Raw genomic sequence first — 19,908 nt, 5'->3', positions numbered from 1 at the left:
CTGGTATGTAGTCAGGGTTAGGAGGGTTACCTCTAAGTACTGGTCCAGGGTGGTCTGACATGTAGTCAGGGTTAGGAGGGTTACCTCTCTAGTCTGGTCCAGGGTGGTCTGGTATGTAGTCAGGGTTAGGAGGGTTACCTCTAGTAGTCTGGTCCAGGGTGGTCTCTAACCACTAGGCCAGTATGTAGTCAGGGTTAGGAGGGTTACCTCTGTAGTAGTCTGGTCCAGGGTGGTCTGGTATGTAGTCAGGTTACCCTAGGGTTACCTCTGTAGTAGTCTGGTCCAGGGTGGTCTGGTATGTAGTCAGGGTTAGGGACCCTACCAGGGTGGTCTGTAGTAGTCTAGTCTGGTCCAGGGTGGTCTGGTATGTAGTCAGGGTTAGGAGGGTTACCTCTGTAGTAGTCTGGTCCAGGGTGGTCTGTCCCCCTGTACAGTCAGGGTTAGGACCACTGTAGTAGTCTGGTCCAGGGTGGTCTGGTATGTAGTCAGGGTTAGGAGGGTTACCGCCTGTAGTAGTCTCTGGTCCAGGGTGGTCTGGTATGTAGTCAGGGTTAGGAGGGTTACACTCTAACCACTAGTCTGGTCCAGGGTGGTCTGGTATGTAGTCAGGGTTAGGAGGGTTACCACCTGTAGTAGTCTGGTCCAGGGTGGTCTGGTATGTAGTCAGGGTTAGGAGGGTTACCTCTGTAGTAGTCTGGTCCAGGGTGGTCTGGTATGTAGTCAGGGTTAGGAGGGTTACCTCTGTAGTAGTCTGGTCCAGGGTGGTCTGACATGTAGTCAGGGTTAGGAGGGTTACAGGGTTAGGAGGGTTACCTCTGTAGTAGTCTGGTCCAGGGTGGTCTGACATGTAGTCAGGGTTAGGAGGGTTACCTCTGTAGTAGTCTGGTCCAGGGTGGTCTGGTATGTAGTCAGGGTTAGGAGGGTTACCTCTGTAGTAGTCTGGTCCAGGGTGGTCTGGTATGTAGTCAGGGTTAGGAGGGTTACCTCTGTAGTCCAGGGTGGTCTGGTCCAGGGTGGTCTGGTATGTAGTCAGGGTTAGGAGGGTTACCTCTGTAGTAGTCTGGTCCAGGGTGGTCTGGTATGTAGTCTGCTTAGGAGGTTACCTCTGTTGTAGTGGTCCAGGGTGGTCTGGTATGTAGTCAGGGTTAGGAGGGTTACCTCTGTAGTAGTCTGGTCCAGGGTGGTCTGGTATGTAGTCAGGGTTAGGAGGGTTACCTCTGTAGTAGTCTGGTCCAGGGTGGTCTGGTATGTAGTCAGGGTTAGGAGGGTTACCTCTGTAGTAGTCTGGTCCAGGGTGGTCTGGTATGTAGTCAGGGTTAGGAGGGTTACCTCTGTAGTAGTCTGGTCCAGGGTGGTCTGGTATGTAGTCAGGGTTAGGAGGGTTACCTCTGTAGTAGTCTGGTCCAGGGTGGTCTGGTATGTAGTCAGGGTTAGGAGGGTTACCTCTGTAGTAGTCTGGTCCAGGGTGGTCTGGTATGTAGTCAGGGTTGTCCCCAGCATCTTCATGATAGTAGAGGGGTTGTGATTTCTTCCGTCTCCAACAGGCTCTTCTTCACACAGGAGAGAAAGGACATCGTTTTATACCAAACAGCAAAGAGCTAAATATCAGAAACCGAATTAGAATCTCAGTGTGATTTCATTAGAAACGTTTATTCAACAATGTGATGATATGAGGCAAGTGAGGGTTATGGTCAGTACAGTGAGGGTTATGGTCAGTACAGTGAGGGTTATGGTCAGTACAGTGAGGGTTATGGTAGTACAGTGAGGGTCAGTACAGTGAGGGTTATGGTCAGTACAGTGAGGGTCAGTACAGTGAGAGTTATGGTAGTACAGTGAGGGTTATGGTCAGTACAGTGAGGGTTATGGTAGTACAGTGAGGGTTATGGTAGTACAGTGAGGGTTATGGTAGTACAGTGAGGGTTATGGTCAGTACAGTGAGGGTCAGTACAGTGAGGGTTATGGTCAGTACAGTGAGGGTCAGTACAGTGAGGGTTATGGTCAGTACAGTGAGGGTTATGGTCAGTACAGTGAGGGTCAGTACAGTGAGGGTTATGGTCAGTACAGTGAGGGTCAGTACAGTGAGGGTTATGGTCAGTACAGTGAGGGTTATGGTCAGTACAGTGAGGGTCAGTACAGTGAGGGTTATGGTCAGTACAGTGAGGGTTATGGTCAGTACAGTGAGGGTCAGTACAGTGAGGGTTATGGTCAGTACAGTGAGGGTCAGTACAGTGAGGGTTATGGTCAGTACAGTGAGGGTTATGGTCAGTACAGTGAGGGTTATGGTCAGTACAGTGAGGGTCAGTACAGTGAGGGTTATGGTCAGTACAGTGAGGGTCAGTACAGTGAGGGTTATGGTAGTACAGTGAGGGTTATGGTCAGTACAGTGAGGGTTATGGTCAGTACAGTGAGGGTCAGTACAGTGAGGGTTATGGTCAGTACAGTGAGGGTCAGTACAGTGAGGGTTATGGTCAGTACAGTGAGGGTTATGGTCAGTACAGTGAGGGTTATGGTCAGTACAGTGAGGGTCAGTACAGTGAGGGTTATGGTCAGTACAGTGAGGGTTATGGTCAGTACAGTGAGGGTTATGGTCAGTACAGTGAGGGTCATTACAGTGAGGGTTATGGTCAGTACAGTGAGGGTCAGTACAGTGAGGGTTATGGTCAGTACAGTGAGGGTTATGGTCAGTACAGTACAGTGAGGGTTATGGTCAGTACAGTGAGGGGGTTATGAGGGTCAGTACAGTGAGGGTTATGGTCAGTACAGTGAGGGTCAGTACAGTGAGGGTTATGGTCAGTACAGTGAGGGTCAGTACAGTGAGGGTTATGGTCAGTACAGTGAGGGTCAGTACAGTGAGGGTTATGGTCAGTACAGTGAGGGTTATGGTCAGTACAGTGAGGGTTATGGTCAGTACAGTGAGGGTTATGGTCAGTACAGTGAGGGTTATGGTCAGTACAGTGAGGGTTATGGTCAGTACAGTGAGGGTTATGGTCAGTACAGTGAGGGTTATGGTCAGTACAGTGAGGGTTATGGTCAGTACAGTGAGGGTTGTGGTCAGTACAGTGAGGGTTATGGTCAGTACAGTGAGGGTTGTGGCCAGTACAGTTATGGTCAGTACAGTGATGGTCAGTACAGTGAGGGTTTGAGGGTTATGGTGAGGGTCAGTACAGTGAGGGTTATGGTCAGTTTTTGAGGGTTATGGTCAGTACAGTGAGGGTTATGGTCAGTACAGTGAGGGTTATGGTCAGTACAGTGAGGGTTATGGTCAGTACAGTGAGGGTTATGGTCAGTACAGTGAGGGTCAGTACAGTGAGTGTTATGGTCAGTACAGTGGTTATGGTCAGTACAGTGAGGGTTATGGTACAGTGAGGGTTATGGTCAGTATGGTTGTGGTCAGTACAGTGAGGGTTATGGTCAGTACAGTGAGGGTTATGGTTATGGTTATGGTCACAGTGAGGGTTATGGTTATGGTCAGTACAGTGAGGGTTATGGTCAGTTCTGTGAGGGTTATGGTAAGTACAGTGAGGGTTATGGTTATGGTCAGTACAGTGAGGGTTATGGTCAGTGAGGGTTACAGTGAGTGGGTTTGAGGGTTATGGTTATGGTCAGTACAGTGAGGGTTATGGGTAAGTACAGTGAGGGTTATGGTTATGGTCAGTACAGTGAGGGTTATGGTCAGTACAGTGAGGGTTATGGTCAGTACAGTGAGGGTTATGGTTATGGTCAGTACAGTGAGGGGGTTATGGTCAGTACAGTGAGGGTTATGGTCCAGTACAGTGAGGGTTATGGTTGTGGTCAGTTCAGTGAGGGTTATGGTCAGTACAGTGAGGGTTATGGTCAGTACAGTGAGGGTTATGGTTATGGTCAGTACAGTGAGGGTTATGGTCAGTTCTGTGAGGGTTATGGTCAGTACAGTGAGGGTTATGGTTGTGGTCAGTACAGTGAGGGTTATGGTCAGTACAGTGAGGGTTATGGGTTCTGTGAGGGTTATGGTAGTTCAGTGAGGGTTATGGTCCATTCTGTGAGGGTTATGGTCAGTACAGTGAGGGTTATGGTCCAGTGAGGGTGTGATGGTTATGGTCAGTACAGTGAGGGTTATGGTCCATTCTGTGAGGGTTATGGTCAGGGTTATGGTCAGTTCTGTGAGGGTTATGGTCAGTACAGTGAGGGTTATGGTCAGTACAGTGAGGGTTATGGTCAGTACAGTGAGGGTTATGGTCAGTACTGTGAGGGTGAGTACAGTGAGGGTTATGGTCAGTACAGTGAGGGTTATGGTCAGTACAGTGAGGGTTATGGTCCATTCTGTGAGGGTTATGGTCATTACTGTGAGGGTTATGGTCCATTCTGTGAGGGTTATGGTTACAGTGAGGGTTATGGTCCATTCTGTGAGGGTTATGGTCAGTACACAGTTATGGTCCAGGGTTATGGTCAGTACAGTGAGGGTTATGGTCAGTACAGTGAGGGTTATGGTCAGTACAGTGAGGGTTATGGTCAGTGAGGGGTGAGGGTTATGGTCAGTACAGTGAGGGTTATGGTTGTGGTCAGTACAGTGAGGGTTATGGTCAGTACAGTGAGGGTTATGGTTATGGTCAGTACCGTGAGGGTTATGGTCCGTTCTGTGAGGGTTATGGTAAGTACAGTGAGGGTTATGGTCAGTACAGTGAGGGTTATGGTCAGTACAGTGAGGGTTATGGTTGTGGTCAGTACAGTGAGGGTTATGGTCAGTACGGTGAGGGTTATGGTAAGTACAGTGAGGGTTATGGTTGTGGTCAGTACAGTGAGGGTTATGGTTATGGTCAGTACAGTGAGGGTTATGGTAAGTACAGTGAGGGTTATGGTTGTGGTCAGTACAGTGAGGGTTATGGTCAGTACAGTGAGGGTTATGGTTATGGTCAGTACAGTGAGGGTTATGGTTATGGTCAGTACAGTGAGGGTTATGGTCCGTTCTGTGAGGGTTATGGTAAGTACAGTGAGGGTTATGGTTGTGGTCAGTACAGTGAGGGTTATGGTCAGTACAGTGAGGGTTTGAGGGTTATGGTTATGGTAGTACAGTGAGGGTTATGGTAAGTTTTGTGAGGGTTATGGTCAGTACAGTGAGGGTTATGGTCAGTACAGTGAGGGTTATGGTTATGGTCAGTACAGTGAGGGTTATGGTCAGTACAGTGAGGGTTATGGTCAGTACAGTGAGGGTTATGGTCCATTCTGTGAGGGTTATGGTCAGTTCTGTGAGGGTTATGGTCAGTACAGTGAGGGTTATGGTCAGTTCTGTGAGGGTTATGGTCAGTACAGTGAGGGTTATGGTCAGTTCTGTGAGGGTTATGGTCAGTACAGTGAGGGTTATGGTCAGTACAGTGAGGGTTATGGTCAGTACAGTGAGGGTTATGGTCCATTCTGTGAGGGTTATGGTCCATTCTGTGAGGGTTATGGTCCATTCTGTGAGGGTTATGGTCAGTACAGTGAGGGTTATGGTCCATTCTGTGAGGGTTATGGTCAGTACAGTGAGGGTTATGGTCCATTCTGTGAGGGTTATGGTCAGTACAGTGAGGGTTATGGTCCATTCTGTGAGGGTTATGGTCAGTACAGTGAGGGTTATGGTTATGGTCAGTACAGTGAGGGTTATGGTCCATTCTGTGAGGGTTATGGTCAGTACAGTGAGGGTTATGGTCAGTACAGTGAGGGTGATGGTCCATTCTGTGAGGGTTATGGTCAGTACAGTGAGGGTGATGGTCCATTCTGTGAGGGTTATGGTCAGTACAGTGAGGGTTATGGTTATGGTCAGTACAGTGAGGGTTATGGTCAGTACAGTGAGGGTTATGGTTATGGTCAGTACAGTGAGGGTTATGGTCCATTCTGTGAGGGTTATGGTCAGTACAGTGAGGGTTATGGTCCATTCTGTGAGGGTTATGGTCCATTCTGTGAGGGTTATGGTCAGTACAGTGAGGGTTATGGTCCATTCAGTGAGGGTTAAGGTCCATTCTGTGAGGGTAATGGTCCATTCTGTGAGAGTTATGGTCAGTTCTGTGAGGGTTATGGTCAGTTCTGTGAGGGTTATGGTCAGTTCTGTGAGGGTTATGGTCAGTTCTGTGAGGGTTATGGTCCATTCTGTGAGGGTTATGGTCAGTTCTGTGAGGGTTATGGTCAGTTCTGTGAGGGTTATGGTCAGTTCTGTGAGGGTTATGGTCCATTCTGTGAGGGTTATGGTCAGTTCTGTGAGGGTTATGGTCCATTCTGTGAGGGTTATGGTCAGTTCTGTGAGGGTTATGGTCCATTCTGTGAGGGTTATGGTCCATTCTGTGAGGGTTATGGTCCATTCTGTGAGGGTTATGGTCCATTCTGTGAGGGTTATGGTCAGTTCTGCACCATGTTTTAGCTTCTCTACAACACACATACTGACACTAACCTTGTTGTCCTACAGCAGTGAGGGGCCCTACAGCGGTGTGTAGTTGCAGTAGCTGTTGTAACTCTCTAAGATAGCTCTCAAATTCCTCCTCCAGTAACACCTGACGCTTACGAGCCTAAACACAGAGAGACAGAGAGAGAGAGACAGAGAGAGAGACAGAGAGACAGCGAGAGAGAGAGAGAGAGAGACAGAGAGAGAGACAGAGGGAGACAGAGAGAGACAGAGAGAGACAGAGAGAGACAGAGATAGATAGAGAGACAGAGAGAGACAGAGAGAGAGCAGAGAGAAAAAGAGAGAGGCAGACAGATAGAGAGAGGCAGACAGATAGAGAGAGGCAGACAGATAGAGAGAGAGTAGAGAGAGAGAGAGAGAGAGAGAGCAGAGAGACAAAGAGAGAGCAGAGAGAGACAGAGACAGAGAGAGAGACAGAGAGAGAGAGACAGCGAGAGAGAGAGAGAGAGAGAGAGAGAGAGGGAGACAGAGAGAGACAGAGAGAGACAGAGAGAGACAGAGAGACAGAGAGACAGAGAGAGAGAGAGAGAGAGAGAGAGAGAGAGAGGGAGACAGAGAGAGACAGAGAGACAGCGAGACAGAGAGAGAGAGAGAGAGAGAGACAGAGAGAGACAGAGGGATACAGAGAGAGACAGAGAGAGATAGAGAGAGACAGAGAGAGATAGAGAGAGACAGAGAGAGACAGAGAGAGAGCAGAGAGAGACAGAGAGAGAGCAGAGAGAAAAAGAGAGAGGCAGACAGATAGAGAGAGGCAGACAGATAGAGAGAGGCAGACAGATAGAGAGAGGCAGAGAGACAGAGAGAGAGCAGAGAGAGAGAGAGAGAGAGAGAGCAGAGAGACAAAGAGAGAGCAGAGAGAGACAGAGAGAGAGCAGAGAGAAAGAGGCAGACAGATAGAGAGGCAGACAGACAGAGAGAGCAGAGAGAGACAGAGAGAGAGCAGAGAGACAGAGAAAAAAAACACCTGCCACTTACAATCCTTCAGACACACTTGTGGTTCTTTGAGTTGTCGTTCCCCTCCCCGTGTGTGTGTGTGTGTGTGTGTGTGTGTGTGTGTGTGTGTGTGTGTGTGTGTGTGTGTGTGTGTGTGTGTGTGTGTGTGTGTGTGTGAATCCTCCTACCATGTCCAGCTGTGTCAGGCTGTGCGTATGTAGCGTGTGTAGTTCCTGTAGTTGGTCTCGGACTTGTGATGCAGTTCTTCTCTCTTTCTCCAACTCTGCACTCAACTCTGCCTTAGAACTCAGGTAGTCCTTCTCCAGCCTACACACCACAACACAATGTTAACCTCATCCACAGGTATCACTACCATAAACAGTACCAGTCAACTCTGAACTCAGGTAGTCCTTCTCCAGCCTACACACCACAACACAATGTTAACCTCATCCACAGGTATCACTACCATAAACAGTACCAATCAACTCTGAACTCAGGTAGTCCTTCTCCAGCCTACACACCACAACACAATGTTAACCTCATCCACAGGTATCACTACCATAAACAGTACCAATCAACTCTGAACTCAGGTAGTCCAATGTTCTCCAGGCTACACACCACAACACAATGTTAACCTCATCCACAGGTATCACTACCATATATACAGTACCAATCAACTCTGCCTTAGAACTCAGGTAGTCCTTCTCCAGGCTACACACCACAACACAATGTTAACCTCATCCACAGGTATCACTACCATAAACAGTACCAGTCAACTCTGAACTCAGGTAGTCCTTCTCCAGGCTACACACCACAACACAATGTTAACCTCATCCACAGGTATCACTACCATAAACAGTACCAATCAACTCTGCCTTAGAACTCAGGTAGTCCTTCTCCAGGCTACACACCACAACACAATGTTAACCTCATCCACAGGTATCACTACCATATACAGTACCAGTCAACTCTGAACTCAGGTAGTCCTTCTAGAACCAGGCTACACACCACAACACAATGTTAACCTCATCCACAGGTATCACTACCATAAACAGTACCAATCAACTCTGTATTACTACCATAAACAGTACCAATAGAACTCAGGTAGTCCTTCTCCAGGCTACACACCACAACACAATGTTAACCTCATCCACAGGTATCACTACCATATACAGTACCAATCAACTCTGAACTCAGGTAGTCCTTCTCCAGGCTACACACCACAACACAATGTTAACCTCATCCACAGGTATCACTACCATATACAGTACCAATCAACTCTGCCTGAGAACTCAGGTAGTCCTTCTCCAGGCTACACACCACAACACAATGTTAACCTCATCCACAGGTATTACTACCATAAACAGTACCAATCAAAGGTTTGGACACGTTAACTCATTCCAGGGTTTTTCTTATTTTAAAAAAAAATATTTTCTACTCTGTAGAATAATAGTGAAGACATCAACACTATGAAATAACACATATGGAATCATGTAGTAACCAAAAAAGTGTTAAACAAATCAAAATATATTTTAGATTCTTCAAAAGTAGCCACCCTTTGCCTTGATGATACATTTGCACACTCTTGGCATTCTCTCAACCAGCTTCACCTGGAATACTTTCCCAACAGTCTTGAAGGAGTTCCCACATATGCTGAGGACTTCTTGGCTGCTTTTTTTTTTTGAGGTCCGGTGATTGTGTGGGCCAGGTCATCTGATGCAGCACTCAATCACTCTCCTTTGTTTTTCAACAGGACAATGACCCAACACACCTCCTTACAAAGCCTGGAGGTGTGTTATGGGTCATTGTCCTGTTGAAAAACAAATGATAGTCCCACTAAGCACAAACCAGATGGGATGGTGTATCGCTGCAGAATGCTGTGGTAGCCATGCTGGTTAAGTGTGCCTTGAATTCTAAATAAATCACAGACAGTGTCACCAGCAAAGCACCCCCACACCCTCACACCACCTCCTCCATGCTTCACAGTGGGAACCACACATGGAGATCATCAGTTCACCTACTCTGCGTCTCACAAAGACATGGTGGTTGTTGGAACCAAAAATCTTAAATTGGACTCATCAGACCATAGGACAGATTTCCACCAGTCTAATGTCCATTGCTCATGTTTCTTGGCCCAATCAAGTCTCTTCTTATTATTGGTGTCCTTTAGTAGTGGTTTCAATGCAGCAATTTGACCTAAATTCCCAATTAGGCCCTCAAATCATCACGGTCACCTAATAATCCCCAGTTTACAATTGTCTCATTCATCCCCCTCCTCTCCCCTGTAACTATTCCCCAGGTCGTTGCTGTAAATGAGAAGGTGTTCTCAGTCAACTTACCTGGTAAAATAACGGATAAATAAAAAATAAAAACGAAGGCCTGATTCAAGCAGTCTCCTCTGAACAGTTGATGTTGAGATGTGTCTGTTACTTGAACTCGGTGAAGCATTTATTTGGTCTGCAATTTATGAGGATGGTAACTCTAATGAACTTATCCTCTGCAGTAGAGGGTAACTCTGGGTCTTCCTTTCCTGTGGCGGTCCTCATGAGAGCCAGTTTAATCATAGCGCTTGATGGTTTTTCCGACTGCACTTGAAGAAACTTTCAACGTTCTTGAAATTTTCCAGATTGACCTTTTCCACCCCCCTTTATGTCTTGAAGTAATGATGGACTGTCATTTCTCTTCACTTATTTGAGATGTTCTTACCATAATATGGTCTTGGTCTTTTACCAGATAGGGATATCTTCTGTATACCCCCCCTACCTTGTCACAACACAACTGATTGGCTCAAACACATTAACAAGGAAAGAAATTCCACAAATGTACTTTTAACAAGGTACACCTGTTAATAGAAATGCATTCCAGGTGAATATCACATGAAGCAGGTTGAGAGAATGCCAAGAGTGTGCAAAGCTGTCATCAAGGCAAAGGGTGGCTACTTTGAAAGAATCTCAAATATAAAATATATTTAGATTTGTTTAACACTTTTTGGTTTACTACATGATTCCATGTGTGTTATTTCATAGTGTTGATGTCTTCACTATTATTCTACAGAGTAGAAAATAGTAAAAATAAAGAAAAACCCTTGAATGAGTTGGTATGTCCAAACTTTTACTTGGTACTGTATATAATTATATATACTTTTTTGTGTGTGTAATTTGATCCTTTTCCCCCTCCAATTTCATGATATCCAGTCTTAAGGGTGGCCATTTATGATTCCATATGTTACACCTGTTAATAGAAATGCATTCCGGGTGACTACCTCATGAAGCTGGTTGAGAGAATGTCAAGAGTGTGCAAAGCTGTCATCAAGGCAAAGGGTGGCCATTTATGATTCCATATGTGTTATTTAAGGCTCCCGAATGGCGCATCGGTCTAAGGCATCGCAGTGCTAGAGGCATCACTACAGACCCTGGTTTGATTCCAGGCTGTATCACAACCGGCCATGACTGGGAGTACCATAGGGCGGCGCACAATTGGCCCAGCATCGTCCGGGTTTGGCCGATGTAGGCCGTCATGGTAAATAATAATTTATTCTTTAACTGACTTGAATAAATAAATTAATAATTAAATAAAGGTTACATTAAAATAATTCATAGTTTTAATTGTCTTCATTATTATTCTGCGATGTAGAAAAATAGTAAAAAATAAAGATAAACCCATGAATGAGTAGGTGTGTCCAAACTTCTGACTGTATACCCAGACTGCACTAGAAAAAAATAATCGGGTGCCATTTTGGATAAACACTTACTGTGCCAGTCTGCCAGTAGAGTCCCGTGCCCTGTCTCTCTCTATGCTGTAGGCTCGCTCCACCTACAGTAGAATACAACAACACAACCTTACTGTCTATATGTCACGTTCGTCGTACGGAGGAGACCAAGGCGCAGCGTAAAATGATCGACATATTTTTAATAAAGACGAAGAACACCTAACACACTATACAAAAACAACAAACCGAACGTGAAGCTATAATAATACTAGTGCAGACACAGGCAACTAGACATAGACAATAACCCACCAAATACCCAAAGAAGATGGCTACCTAAATATGGTTCCCAATCAGAGACAACGATAAACACCTGCCTCTAATTGAGAACCAATCTAGGCAACCATAGACATACAATAAACACCTAGATGATAAACAACCCCCATAAACCTACAAAACCTCTAGACAGTACAACAACACACACATCACCCATGTCACACCCTGACCTAACCAAAACAATAAATAAGACAAAGGTCAGGGTGTGACACTTTACAGTGAACAACGAGGGAGCTGTGGGGTTAAGGGCCTTGCTCAAGAGGGAGGCAGGGAGTGAGAAGAGAGAGAGAGGGAGAGCACGTTGCAGGGTTAAGGGCCTTGCTCAAGAGGGAGGCAGGGAGTGAGAAGAGAGAGAGAGGGAGAGCACGTTGCGGGGTTAAGGGCCTTGCTCAAGAGGGAGGCAGGGAGTGAGAAGAGAGAGAGGGAGAGCACGTTGCGGGGTTAAGGGCCTTGCTCAAGAGGGAGTGAGAAGAGAGAGAGAGGAGAGCACGTTGTGGGGTTAAGGGCCTTGCTCAAGAGGAGGCAGAGTGAGAAGAGAGAGGGAGAGCACGTTGCAGGGTTAAGGGCCTTGCTCAAGAGGGAGGCAGGGAGTGAGAAGAGAGAGATGGAGAGCACGTTGTGGGGTTAAGGGCCTTGCTCAAGAGGGAGGCAGGGAGTGAGAAGAGAGAGAGGGAGAGCACGTTGTGGGGTTAAGGGCCTTGCTCAAGAGGGAGGCAGGGAGTGAGAAGAGAGAGAGGGAGAGCACGTTGTGGGGTTAAGGGCCTTGCTCAAGAGGGAGGCAGGGAGTGAGAAGAGAGAGAGGGAGAGCACGTTGCAGGGTTAAGGGCCTTGCTCAAGAGGGAGGCAGGGAGTGAGAAGAGAGAGAGAGGGAGAGCACGTTGTGGGGTTAAGGGCCTTGCTCAAGAGGGAGGCAGGGAGTGAGAAGAGAGAGAGAGGGAGAGCACGTTGCAGGGTTAAGGGCCTTGCTCAAGAGGGAGGCAGGGAGTGAGAAGAGAGAGAGGGAGAGCACGTTGCAGGGTTAAGGGCCTTGCTCAAGAGGGAGGCAGGGAGTGAGAAGAGAGAGAGAGGGAGAGCACGTTGCGGGGTTAAGGGCCTTGCTCAAGAGGGAGTGAGAAGAGAGAGAGAGGGAGAGCACGTTGCAGGGTTAAGGGCCTTGCTCAAGAGGGAGGCAGGGAGTGAGAAGAGAGAGATGGAGAGCACGTTGCAGGGTTAAGGGCCTTGCTCAAGAGGGAGGCAGGGAGTGAGAAGAGAGAGAGGGAGAGCACGTTGCAGGGTTAAGGGCCTTGCTCAAGAGGGAGGCAGGGAGTGAGAAGAGAGAGAGGGAGAGCACGTTGCGGGGTTAAGGGCCTTGCTCAAGAGGGAGGAGGAGAAGAGAGAGAGAGGGAGAGCACGTTGCAGGGTTAAGGGCCTTGCTCAAGAGGGAGGCAGGGAGTGAGAAGAGAGAGATGGAGAGCACGTTGCAGGGTTAAGGGTCTTGCTCAAGAGGGAGGCAGGGAGTGAGAAGAGAGAGAGGGAGAGCACATTGCGGGGTTAAGGGCCTTGCTCAAGAGGGAGGCAGGGAGTGAGAAGAGAGAGAGGGAGAGCACGTTGTGGGGTTAAGGGCCTTGCTCAAGAGGGAGGCAGGGAGTGAGAAGAGAGAGAAAGGGAGAGCACGTTGTGGGGTTAAGGGCCTTGCTCAAGAGGGAGGCAGGGAGTGAGAAGAGAGAGAGGGAGAGCACGTTGCAGGGTTAAGGGCCTTGCTCAAGAGGGATGCAGGGAGTGAGAAGAGAGAGAGGGAGAGCACGTTGTGGGGTTAAGGGCCTTTGCTCAAGAGGGAGGCAGGGAGTGAGAAGAGAGAGAGGGAGAGCACGTTGTGGGGTTAAGGGCCTTGCTCAAGAGGGAGGCAGGGAGTGAGAAGAGAGAGAGATGGAGAGCACGTTGTGGGGTTAAGGGCCTTGCTCAAGAGGGAGGCAGGGAGTGAGAAGAGAGAGAGATGGAGAGCACGTTGTGGGGTTAAGGGCCTTGCTCAAGAGGGAGGCAGGGAGTGAGAAGAGAGAGAGATGGAGAGCACGTTGCGGGGTTAAGGGCCTTGCTCAAGAGGGAGGCAGGGAGTGAGAGAGAGAGAGAGGAGAGCACTTTGTGGGGTTAAGGGCCTTGCTCAAGAGGGAGGCAGGGAGTGAGAAGAGAGAGAGGGAGAGCACGTTGTGGGGTTAAGGGCCTTGCTCAAGAGGGAGGCAGGGAGTGAGAAGAGAGAGAGGGAGAGCACGTTGTGGGGTTAAGGGCCTTGCTCAAGAGGGAGGCAGGGAGTGAGAAGAGAGAGAGGGAGAGCACGTTGTGGGGTTAAGGGCCTTGCTCAAGAGGGAGGCAGGGAGTGAGAAGAGAGAGAGGGAGAGCACGTTGTGGGGTTAAGGGCCTTGCTCAAGAGGACAACGGTAAGGTCCATCTCCTTAGCCTGGGTTTACCCACCTCTCTGAACTGTTGTTTGACCATGTCCAGACTGGACACGGCTTCAGCCTGGCTACACTTCTCCACCTGTAGAGCTGCCTCCAGGTCACGGATACGCAGCTGGGGGAAAGAGAGGGCGGAGAGAGGGGAGAGAGGGGGAGGAGAGAGGGAGAGAGGGGGAGAGAGAGAGCGAGGGAAAGAGGAAGGGAGGCAGGGAGAGGAGAAGAGGGTTAGGAGAGGAGAAAGATGGGGGAGATTGAGAAGAGAGAGAAAGGGGAGAGAGAGAGATGGGGGGCAGAGAAGAGAGGCGGGGGGAGGGAGGGAGGGAGAGGAGAGAGGGAGGAGAGGGATAATAGATTGTTTATTGTCCATTTGTTTAGAACGGAAATTGGTCTTCTGCATTCTTCCCAACCCCAGTCAAACACATTGAGAGGCCCAGGGTCACAGGGTCAGAGGCCCAGGGTTCAGCTACAGGGTCAGCTACAGGGTCAGCTACAGGGTTCAGCTACAGGGTTCAGCTACAGGGTTCAGCTACAGGGTCAGCTACAGGGTCAACTACAGGGTCAACTACAGGGTCAACTACAGGGTCAGCTACAGGGTCAACTACAGGGGTCAGCTACAGGGTCAACTACAGGGGTCAGCTACAGGGTCAGCTACAGGGTCAACTACAGGGTCAGCTACAGGGTCAACTACAGGGTCAGCTACAGGGTCAACTACAGGGTCAGCTACAGGGTCAGCTACAGGGTCAGCTACAGGGTCAGCTACAGGGTCAGCTACAGGGTCAGAGGCCCAGGGCCAACTACAGGGGTCAGATACAGGGTCAGCTACAGGGGACAGCTGCAGGGTCAGCTACAGGGTCAGCTACAGGGTCAGCTACAGGGTCAGAGGCCCAGTGTCAACTACAGGGGTCAGCTACAGGGGTCAGCTACAGGGTCAGCTACAGGGTCAGCTACAGGGTCAGCTACAGGGTCAGCTACAGGGTCAGCGGCCCAGGGTCAACTACAGGGGTCAGCTACAGGGTCAGCTACAGGGTCAACTACAGGGTCAGTGGCCCAGGGTCAACTACAGGGGTCAGCTGCAGGGTCAGCTACAGGGTCAGCTACAGGGTCAGCTACAGGGTCAGAGGCCCAGGGCCAACTACAGGGGTCAGCTACAGGGTCAGCTACAGGGGACAGCTGCAGGGTCAGCTACAGGGTCAGCTACAGGGTCAGCTACAGGGTCAGAGGCCCAGTGTCAACTACAGGGGTCAGCTACAGGGGTCAGCTACAGGGTCAGCTACAGGGTCAACTACAGGGTCAGCTACAGGGTCAGCTACAGGGTCAGCGGCCCAGGGTCAACTACAGGGGTCAGCTACAGGGTCAGCTACAGGGTCAACTACAGGGTCAGTGGCCCAGGGTCAACTACAGGGGTCAGCTGCAGGGTCAGCTGCAGGGTCAGCTACAGGGTCAGCTACAGGGGTCAACTACAGGGTCAGCTACAGGGTCAGCTACAGGGTCAGCTACAGGGTCAACTACAGGGTCAACTACAGGGTCAGCTACAGGGTCAGCTACAGGGTCAGCTACAGGGTCAACTACAGGGGTCAGCTTCAGGGTCAACTACAGGGGACAGCTACAGGGTCAGAGGCCCAGGGTCAGAGGCCCAGGGTCAACTACAGGGGTCAGCTACAGGGTCAACTACAGGGTCAACTACAGGATCAACTACAGGGTCAGCTACAGGGAATACACATTAAAGACTACAGGGTCAGCTACAGGGAATACACATTAAAGAGGTATGTGTTTTACCTGTATGATCTCAGAGTTGAATTTAGACTCCAGGTGAGCAGCTCTCTCAGACTCTATGTTGGTTTCTAGAGTCTTGACTCTCTGTAGGGCGGTCTGAGGAACACACAAACACACTCTATTTGAAATCTCTATGTTGGTTTCTAGAGTCTTGACTCTCTGTAGGGCGGTCTGAGGAACACACAAACACACTCTATTTGAAATCTCTATGTTGGTTTCTAGAGTCTTGACTCTCTATGATGGTTCTATGTTGGTTTCTAGAGTCTTGACTCTCTAGGATGGTTCTATGTTGGTTTCTAGAGTGTTGACTCTCTAGGATGGTTCTATGTTGGTTTCTAGAGTCTTGACTCTCTAGGATGGTTCTATGTTGGTTTCTAGAGTGTTGACTCTCTAGGATGGTTCTATGTTGGTTTCTAGAGTCTTGACTCTCTAGGATGGTTCTATATTGGTTTCTAGAGTGTTGACTCTCTCTAGGATGGTTCTATATTGGTTTCTAGAGTGTTGACTCTCTCTAGGATGGTTCTATGTTGGTTTCTAGAGTGTTGACTCTCTGTAGGATGGTTCTATATTGGTTTCTAGAGTGTTGACTCTCTCTAGGATGGTTCTATGTTGGTTTCTAGAGTGTTGACTCTCTCTAGGATGGTTCTATGTTGGTTTCTAGAGTGTTGACTCTCTCTAGGATGGTTCTATGTTGGTTTCTAGAGTGTTGACTCTCTCTAGGATGGTTCTATATTGGTTTCTAGAGTGTTGACTCTCTCTAGGATGGTTCTATGTTGGTTTCTAGAGTGTTGACTCTCTGTAGGATGGTTCTATATTGGTTTCTAGAGTGTTGACTCTCTCTAGGATGGTTCTATGTTGGTTTCTAGAGTGTTGACTCTCTATGATGGTTCTATGTTGGTTTCTAGAGTCTTGACTCTCTAGGATGGTTCTATGTTGGTTTCTAGAGTGTTGACTCTCTATGATGGTTCTATGTTGGTTTCTAGAGTGTTGACTCTCTCTAGGATGGTTCTATGTTGGTTTCTAGAGTGTTGACTCTCTCTAGGATGGTTCTATGTTGGTTTCTAGAGTGTTGACTCTCTCTAGGATGGTTCTATATTGGTTTCTAGAGTGTTGACTCTCTCTAGGATGTTTCTATGTTGGTTTCTAGAGTGTTGACTCTCTCTAGGATGGTTGTATGTTGGTTTCTAGTGTTGACTCTCTCTAGGATGGTTCTATATTGGTTTCTAGTGTTGACTCTCTCTAGGATGGTTCTATATTGGTTTCTAGTGTTGACTCTCTCTAGGATGGTTCTATATTGGTTTCTAGTGTTGACTCTCTCTAGGATGGTTCTATATTGGTTTCTAGTGTTGACTCTCTCTAGGATGGTTCTATATTGGTTTCTAGTGTTGACTCTCTCTAGGATGGTTCTATATTGGTTTCTAGTGTTGACTCTCTCTAGGATGGTTCTATATTGGTTTCTAGTGTTGACTCTCTCTAGGATGGTTCTATATTGGTTTCTAGTGTTGACTCTCTCTAGGATGGTTCTATATTGGTTTCTAGTGTTGACTCTCTCTAGGATGGTTCTATATTGGTTTCTAGTGTTGACTCTCTGTAGGATGGTTCTATGTTGGTTTCTAGAGTGTTGACTCTCTAGGGTGGTTCTATGTTGGTTTCTAGAGGGTTGACTCTCTAGGATGGTTCTATGTTGGTTTCTAGAGTGTTGACTCTCTAGGATGGTTCTATGTTGGTTTCTAGAGTGTTGACTCTCTAGGATGGTTCTATGTTGGTTTCTAGAGGGTTGACTCTCTGTAGGATGGTTCTATGTTGGTTTCTAGAGTGTTGACTCTCTCTAGGATGGTTCTATGTTTGTTTCTAGAGTGTTGACTCTCTCTAGGATGGTTCTGTTGGTTTCTCCCTCCCTCCCTCACCTCTAGTTCTTTCTTCATTCTCTCCTCTCTCTCTGTGATGTAGCCCAGTTCGCTGGTCTGACGTCGTAGTGCCTCCCCGTCTCTCTCCCTCTCTCTCTGCACCTCCCCCATCCTCCTCTTCAGCTCCTGCAGAGTCTCCTCCTGATTCTGGGGGTGAGGGAGTGAGAGGTGAGGGGAGGAAGAAGTGGGAGAAGTGGGAGGAGAGGTGAGGGGAGGAAGAAGTGGGAGAACGGGACAGAGGGGGAGAGGGAGGGAGAGGTGAGGGAGGGGGTTAACAAAGGGTTAATATTCAACAACAACAACAACAAATTGTCATTGTTTTGATGGAAGCCACCAAATGAATGTATTTTGCTGTGTCCTGTTTGCCTTCTAAATGCCAACTAGAGGGCAGTCCAGCTGCATCTTAACACTGAACGACCAGGAGTCGTCACTGACCTGAATGTCTGTGACCCATGAGTTAATCATTCTGTTACGGTGATGCCATACCAGCAAACCTTTCGCTTAAACCATCTCCAAACCAACACTTTTCATGAAAACATATTTAAAACACATATATATATATATATATACATATATATATCCCTACAGCAGGGTGTGTGTTTCCTACAGCAGGGTGTGTTACCTACAGCAGGGTGTGTGTTTCCTACAGCAGGGTGTGTGTTCCCTACAGCAGGATGTGTGTTCCCTACAGCAGGGTGTGTGTTCCCTACAGCAGGGTGTGTGTTCCCTACAGCAGGGTGTGTGTTCCCTACAGCAGGGTGTGTGTTCCCTACAGCAGGATGTGTGTTCCCTACAGCAGGGTGTGTGTTCCCTACAGCAGGGTGTGTGTTCCCTACAGCAGGGTGTGTGTTCCCTACAGCAGGGTGTGTGTTACCTACAGCAGGGTGTGTTACCTACAGCAGGGTGTGTGTTCCCTACAGCAGGGTGTGTTACCTACAGCAGGGTGTGTGTTCCCTACAGCAGGGTGTGTGTTCCCTACAGCAGGGTGTGTTACCTACAGCAGGGTGTGTGTTCCCTACAGCAGGGTGTGTGTTCCCTACAGCAGGGTGTGTGTTACCTACAGCAGGGTGTGTTCCCTACAGCAGGGTGTGTGTTCCCTACAGCAGGGTGTGTGTTCCCTACAGCAGGGTGTGTGTTCCCTACAGCAGGGTGTGTGTTCCCTACAGCAGGGTGTGTTCCCTACAGCAGGGTGTGTTACCTACAGCAGGGTGTGTGTTCCCTACAGCAGGGTGTGTGTTCCCTACAGCAGGGTGTGTGTTCCCTACAGCAGGGTGTGTGTTCCCTACAGCAGGGTGTGTGTTCCCTACAGCAGGGTGTGTGTTACCTACAGCAGGGTGTGTGTTCCCTACAGCAGGGTGTGTGTTCCCTACAGCAGGGTGTGTTCCCTACAGCAGGGTGTGTGTTCCCTACAGCAGGGTGTGTGTTCCCTACAGCAGGGTGTGTGTTACCTACAGCAGGGTGTGTGTTCCCTACAGCAGGGTGTGTTCCCTACAGCAGGGTGTGTGTTACCTACAGCAGGGTGTGTGTTCCCTACAGCAGGGTGTGTGTTCCCTACAGCAGGGTGTGTGTTCCCTACAGCAGGGTGTGTGTTCCCTACAGCAGGGTGTGTGCTCCCTACAGCAGGGTGTGTGTTCCCTACAGCAGGGTGTGTGTTCCCTACAGCAGGGTGTGTTCCCTACAGCAGGGTGTGTTCCCTACAGCAGGGTGTGTTCCCTACAGCAGGGTGTGTGTTCCCTACAGCAGGGTGTGTTACCTACAGCAGGGTGTGTGTTACCTACAGCAGGGTGTGTGTTACCTACAGCAGGGTGTGTGTTCCCTACAGCAGGGTGTGTGTTCCCTACAGCAGGGTGTGTTACCTACAGCAGGGTGTTCCCTACAGCAGGGTGTGTGTTCCCTACAGCAGGGTGTGTTACCTACAGCAGGGTGTGTGTTCCCTACAGCAGGGTGTGTGTCCCTACAGCAGGGTGTGTGTTCCCTACAGCAGGGTGTGTGTTCCCTACAGCAGGGTGTGTGTTACCTACAGCAGGGTGTGTGTTACCTACAGCAGGGTGTGTGTTCCCTACAGCAGGGTGTGTGTTCCCTACAGCAGGGTGTGTGTTCCCTACAGCAGGGTGTGTGTTACCTACAGCAGGGTGTGTGTTCCCTACAGCAGGGTGTGTGTTCCCTACAGCAGGGTGTGTGTTACCTACAGCAGGGTGTGTGTTCCCTACAGCAGGGTGTGTGTTCCCTACAGCAGGGTGTGTGTTCCCTACAGCAGGGTGTGTTCCCTACAGCAGGGTGTGTTCCCTACAGCAGGGTGTGTTCCCTACAGCAGGGTGTGTGTTCCCTACAGCAGGGTGTGTGTTCCCTACAGCAGGGTGTGTTACCTACAGCAGGGTGTGTGTTACCTACAGCAGGGTGTGTGTTACCTACAGC

At 48.8% G+C, this 19,908-nt stretch overlaps 1 protein-coding gene across 1 annotated transcript in view; it reads right to left on the bottom strand.

The window, feature by feature from the left end:
* LOC135574403 (coiled-coil domain-containing protein 171-like) overlaps window positions 1-19,908 on the bottom strand; it is a 142,096-nt gene that overhangs the window by 110,878 nt on the left and 11,310 nt on the right. The window contains 7 exon segments of the mRNA XM_065025993.1: window positions 1,330-1,550; window positions 6,398-6,512; window positions 7,531-7,669; window positions 11,094-11,155; window positions 13,830-13,928; window positions 15,590-15,682; window positions 17,494-17,640. Of these exon segments, the coding sequence (XP_064882065.1) occupies window positions 1,330-1,550; window positions 6,398-6,512; window positions 7,531-7,669; window positions 11,094-11,155; window positions 13,830-13,928; window positions 15,590-15,682; window positions 17,494-17,640 (876 nt within the window).

Source organism: Oncorhynchus nerka, linkage group LG12, assembly GCF_034236695.1.
Source record: "Oncorhynchus nerka isolate Pitt River linkage group LG12, Oner_Uvic_2.0, whole genome shotgun sequence".
NCBI lineage: Eukaryota > Metazoa > Chordata > Actinopteri > Salmoniformes > Salmonidae > Oncorhynchus > Oncorhynchus nerka.
The sequence above is the reverse complement of the archived record's forward strand: the minus strand, read 5'-3'. Positions and strand labels throughout refer to the sequence as shown.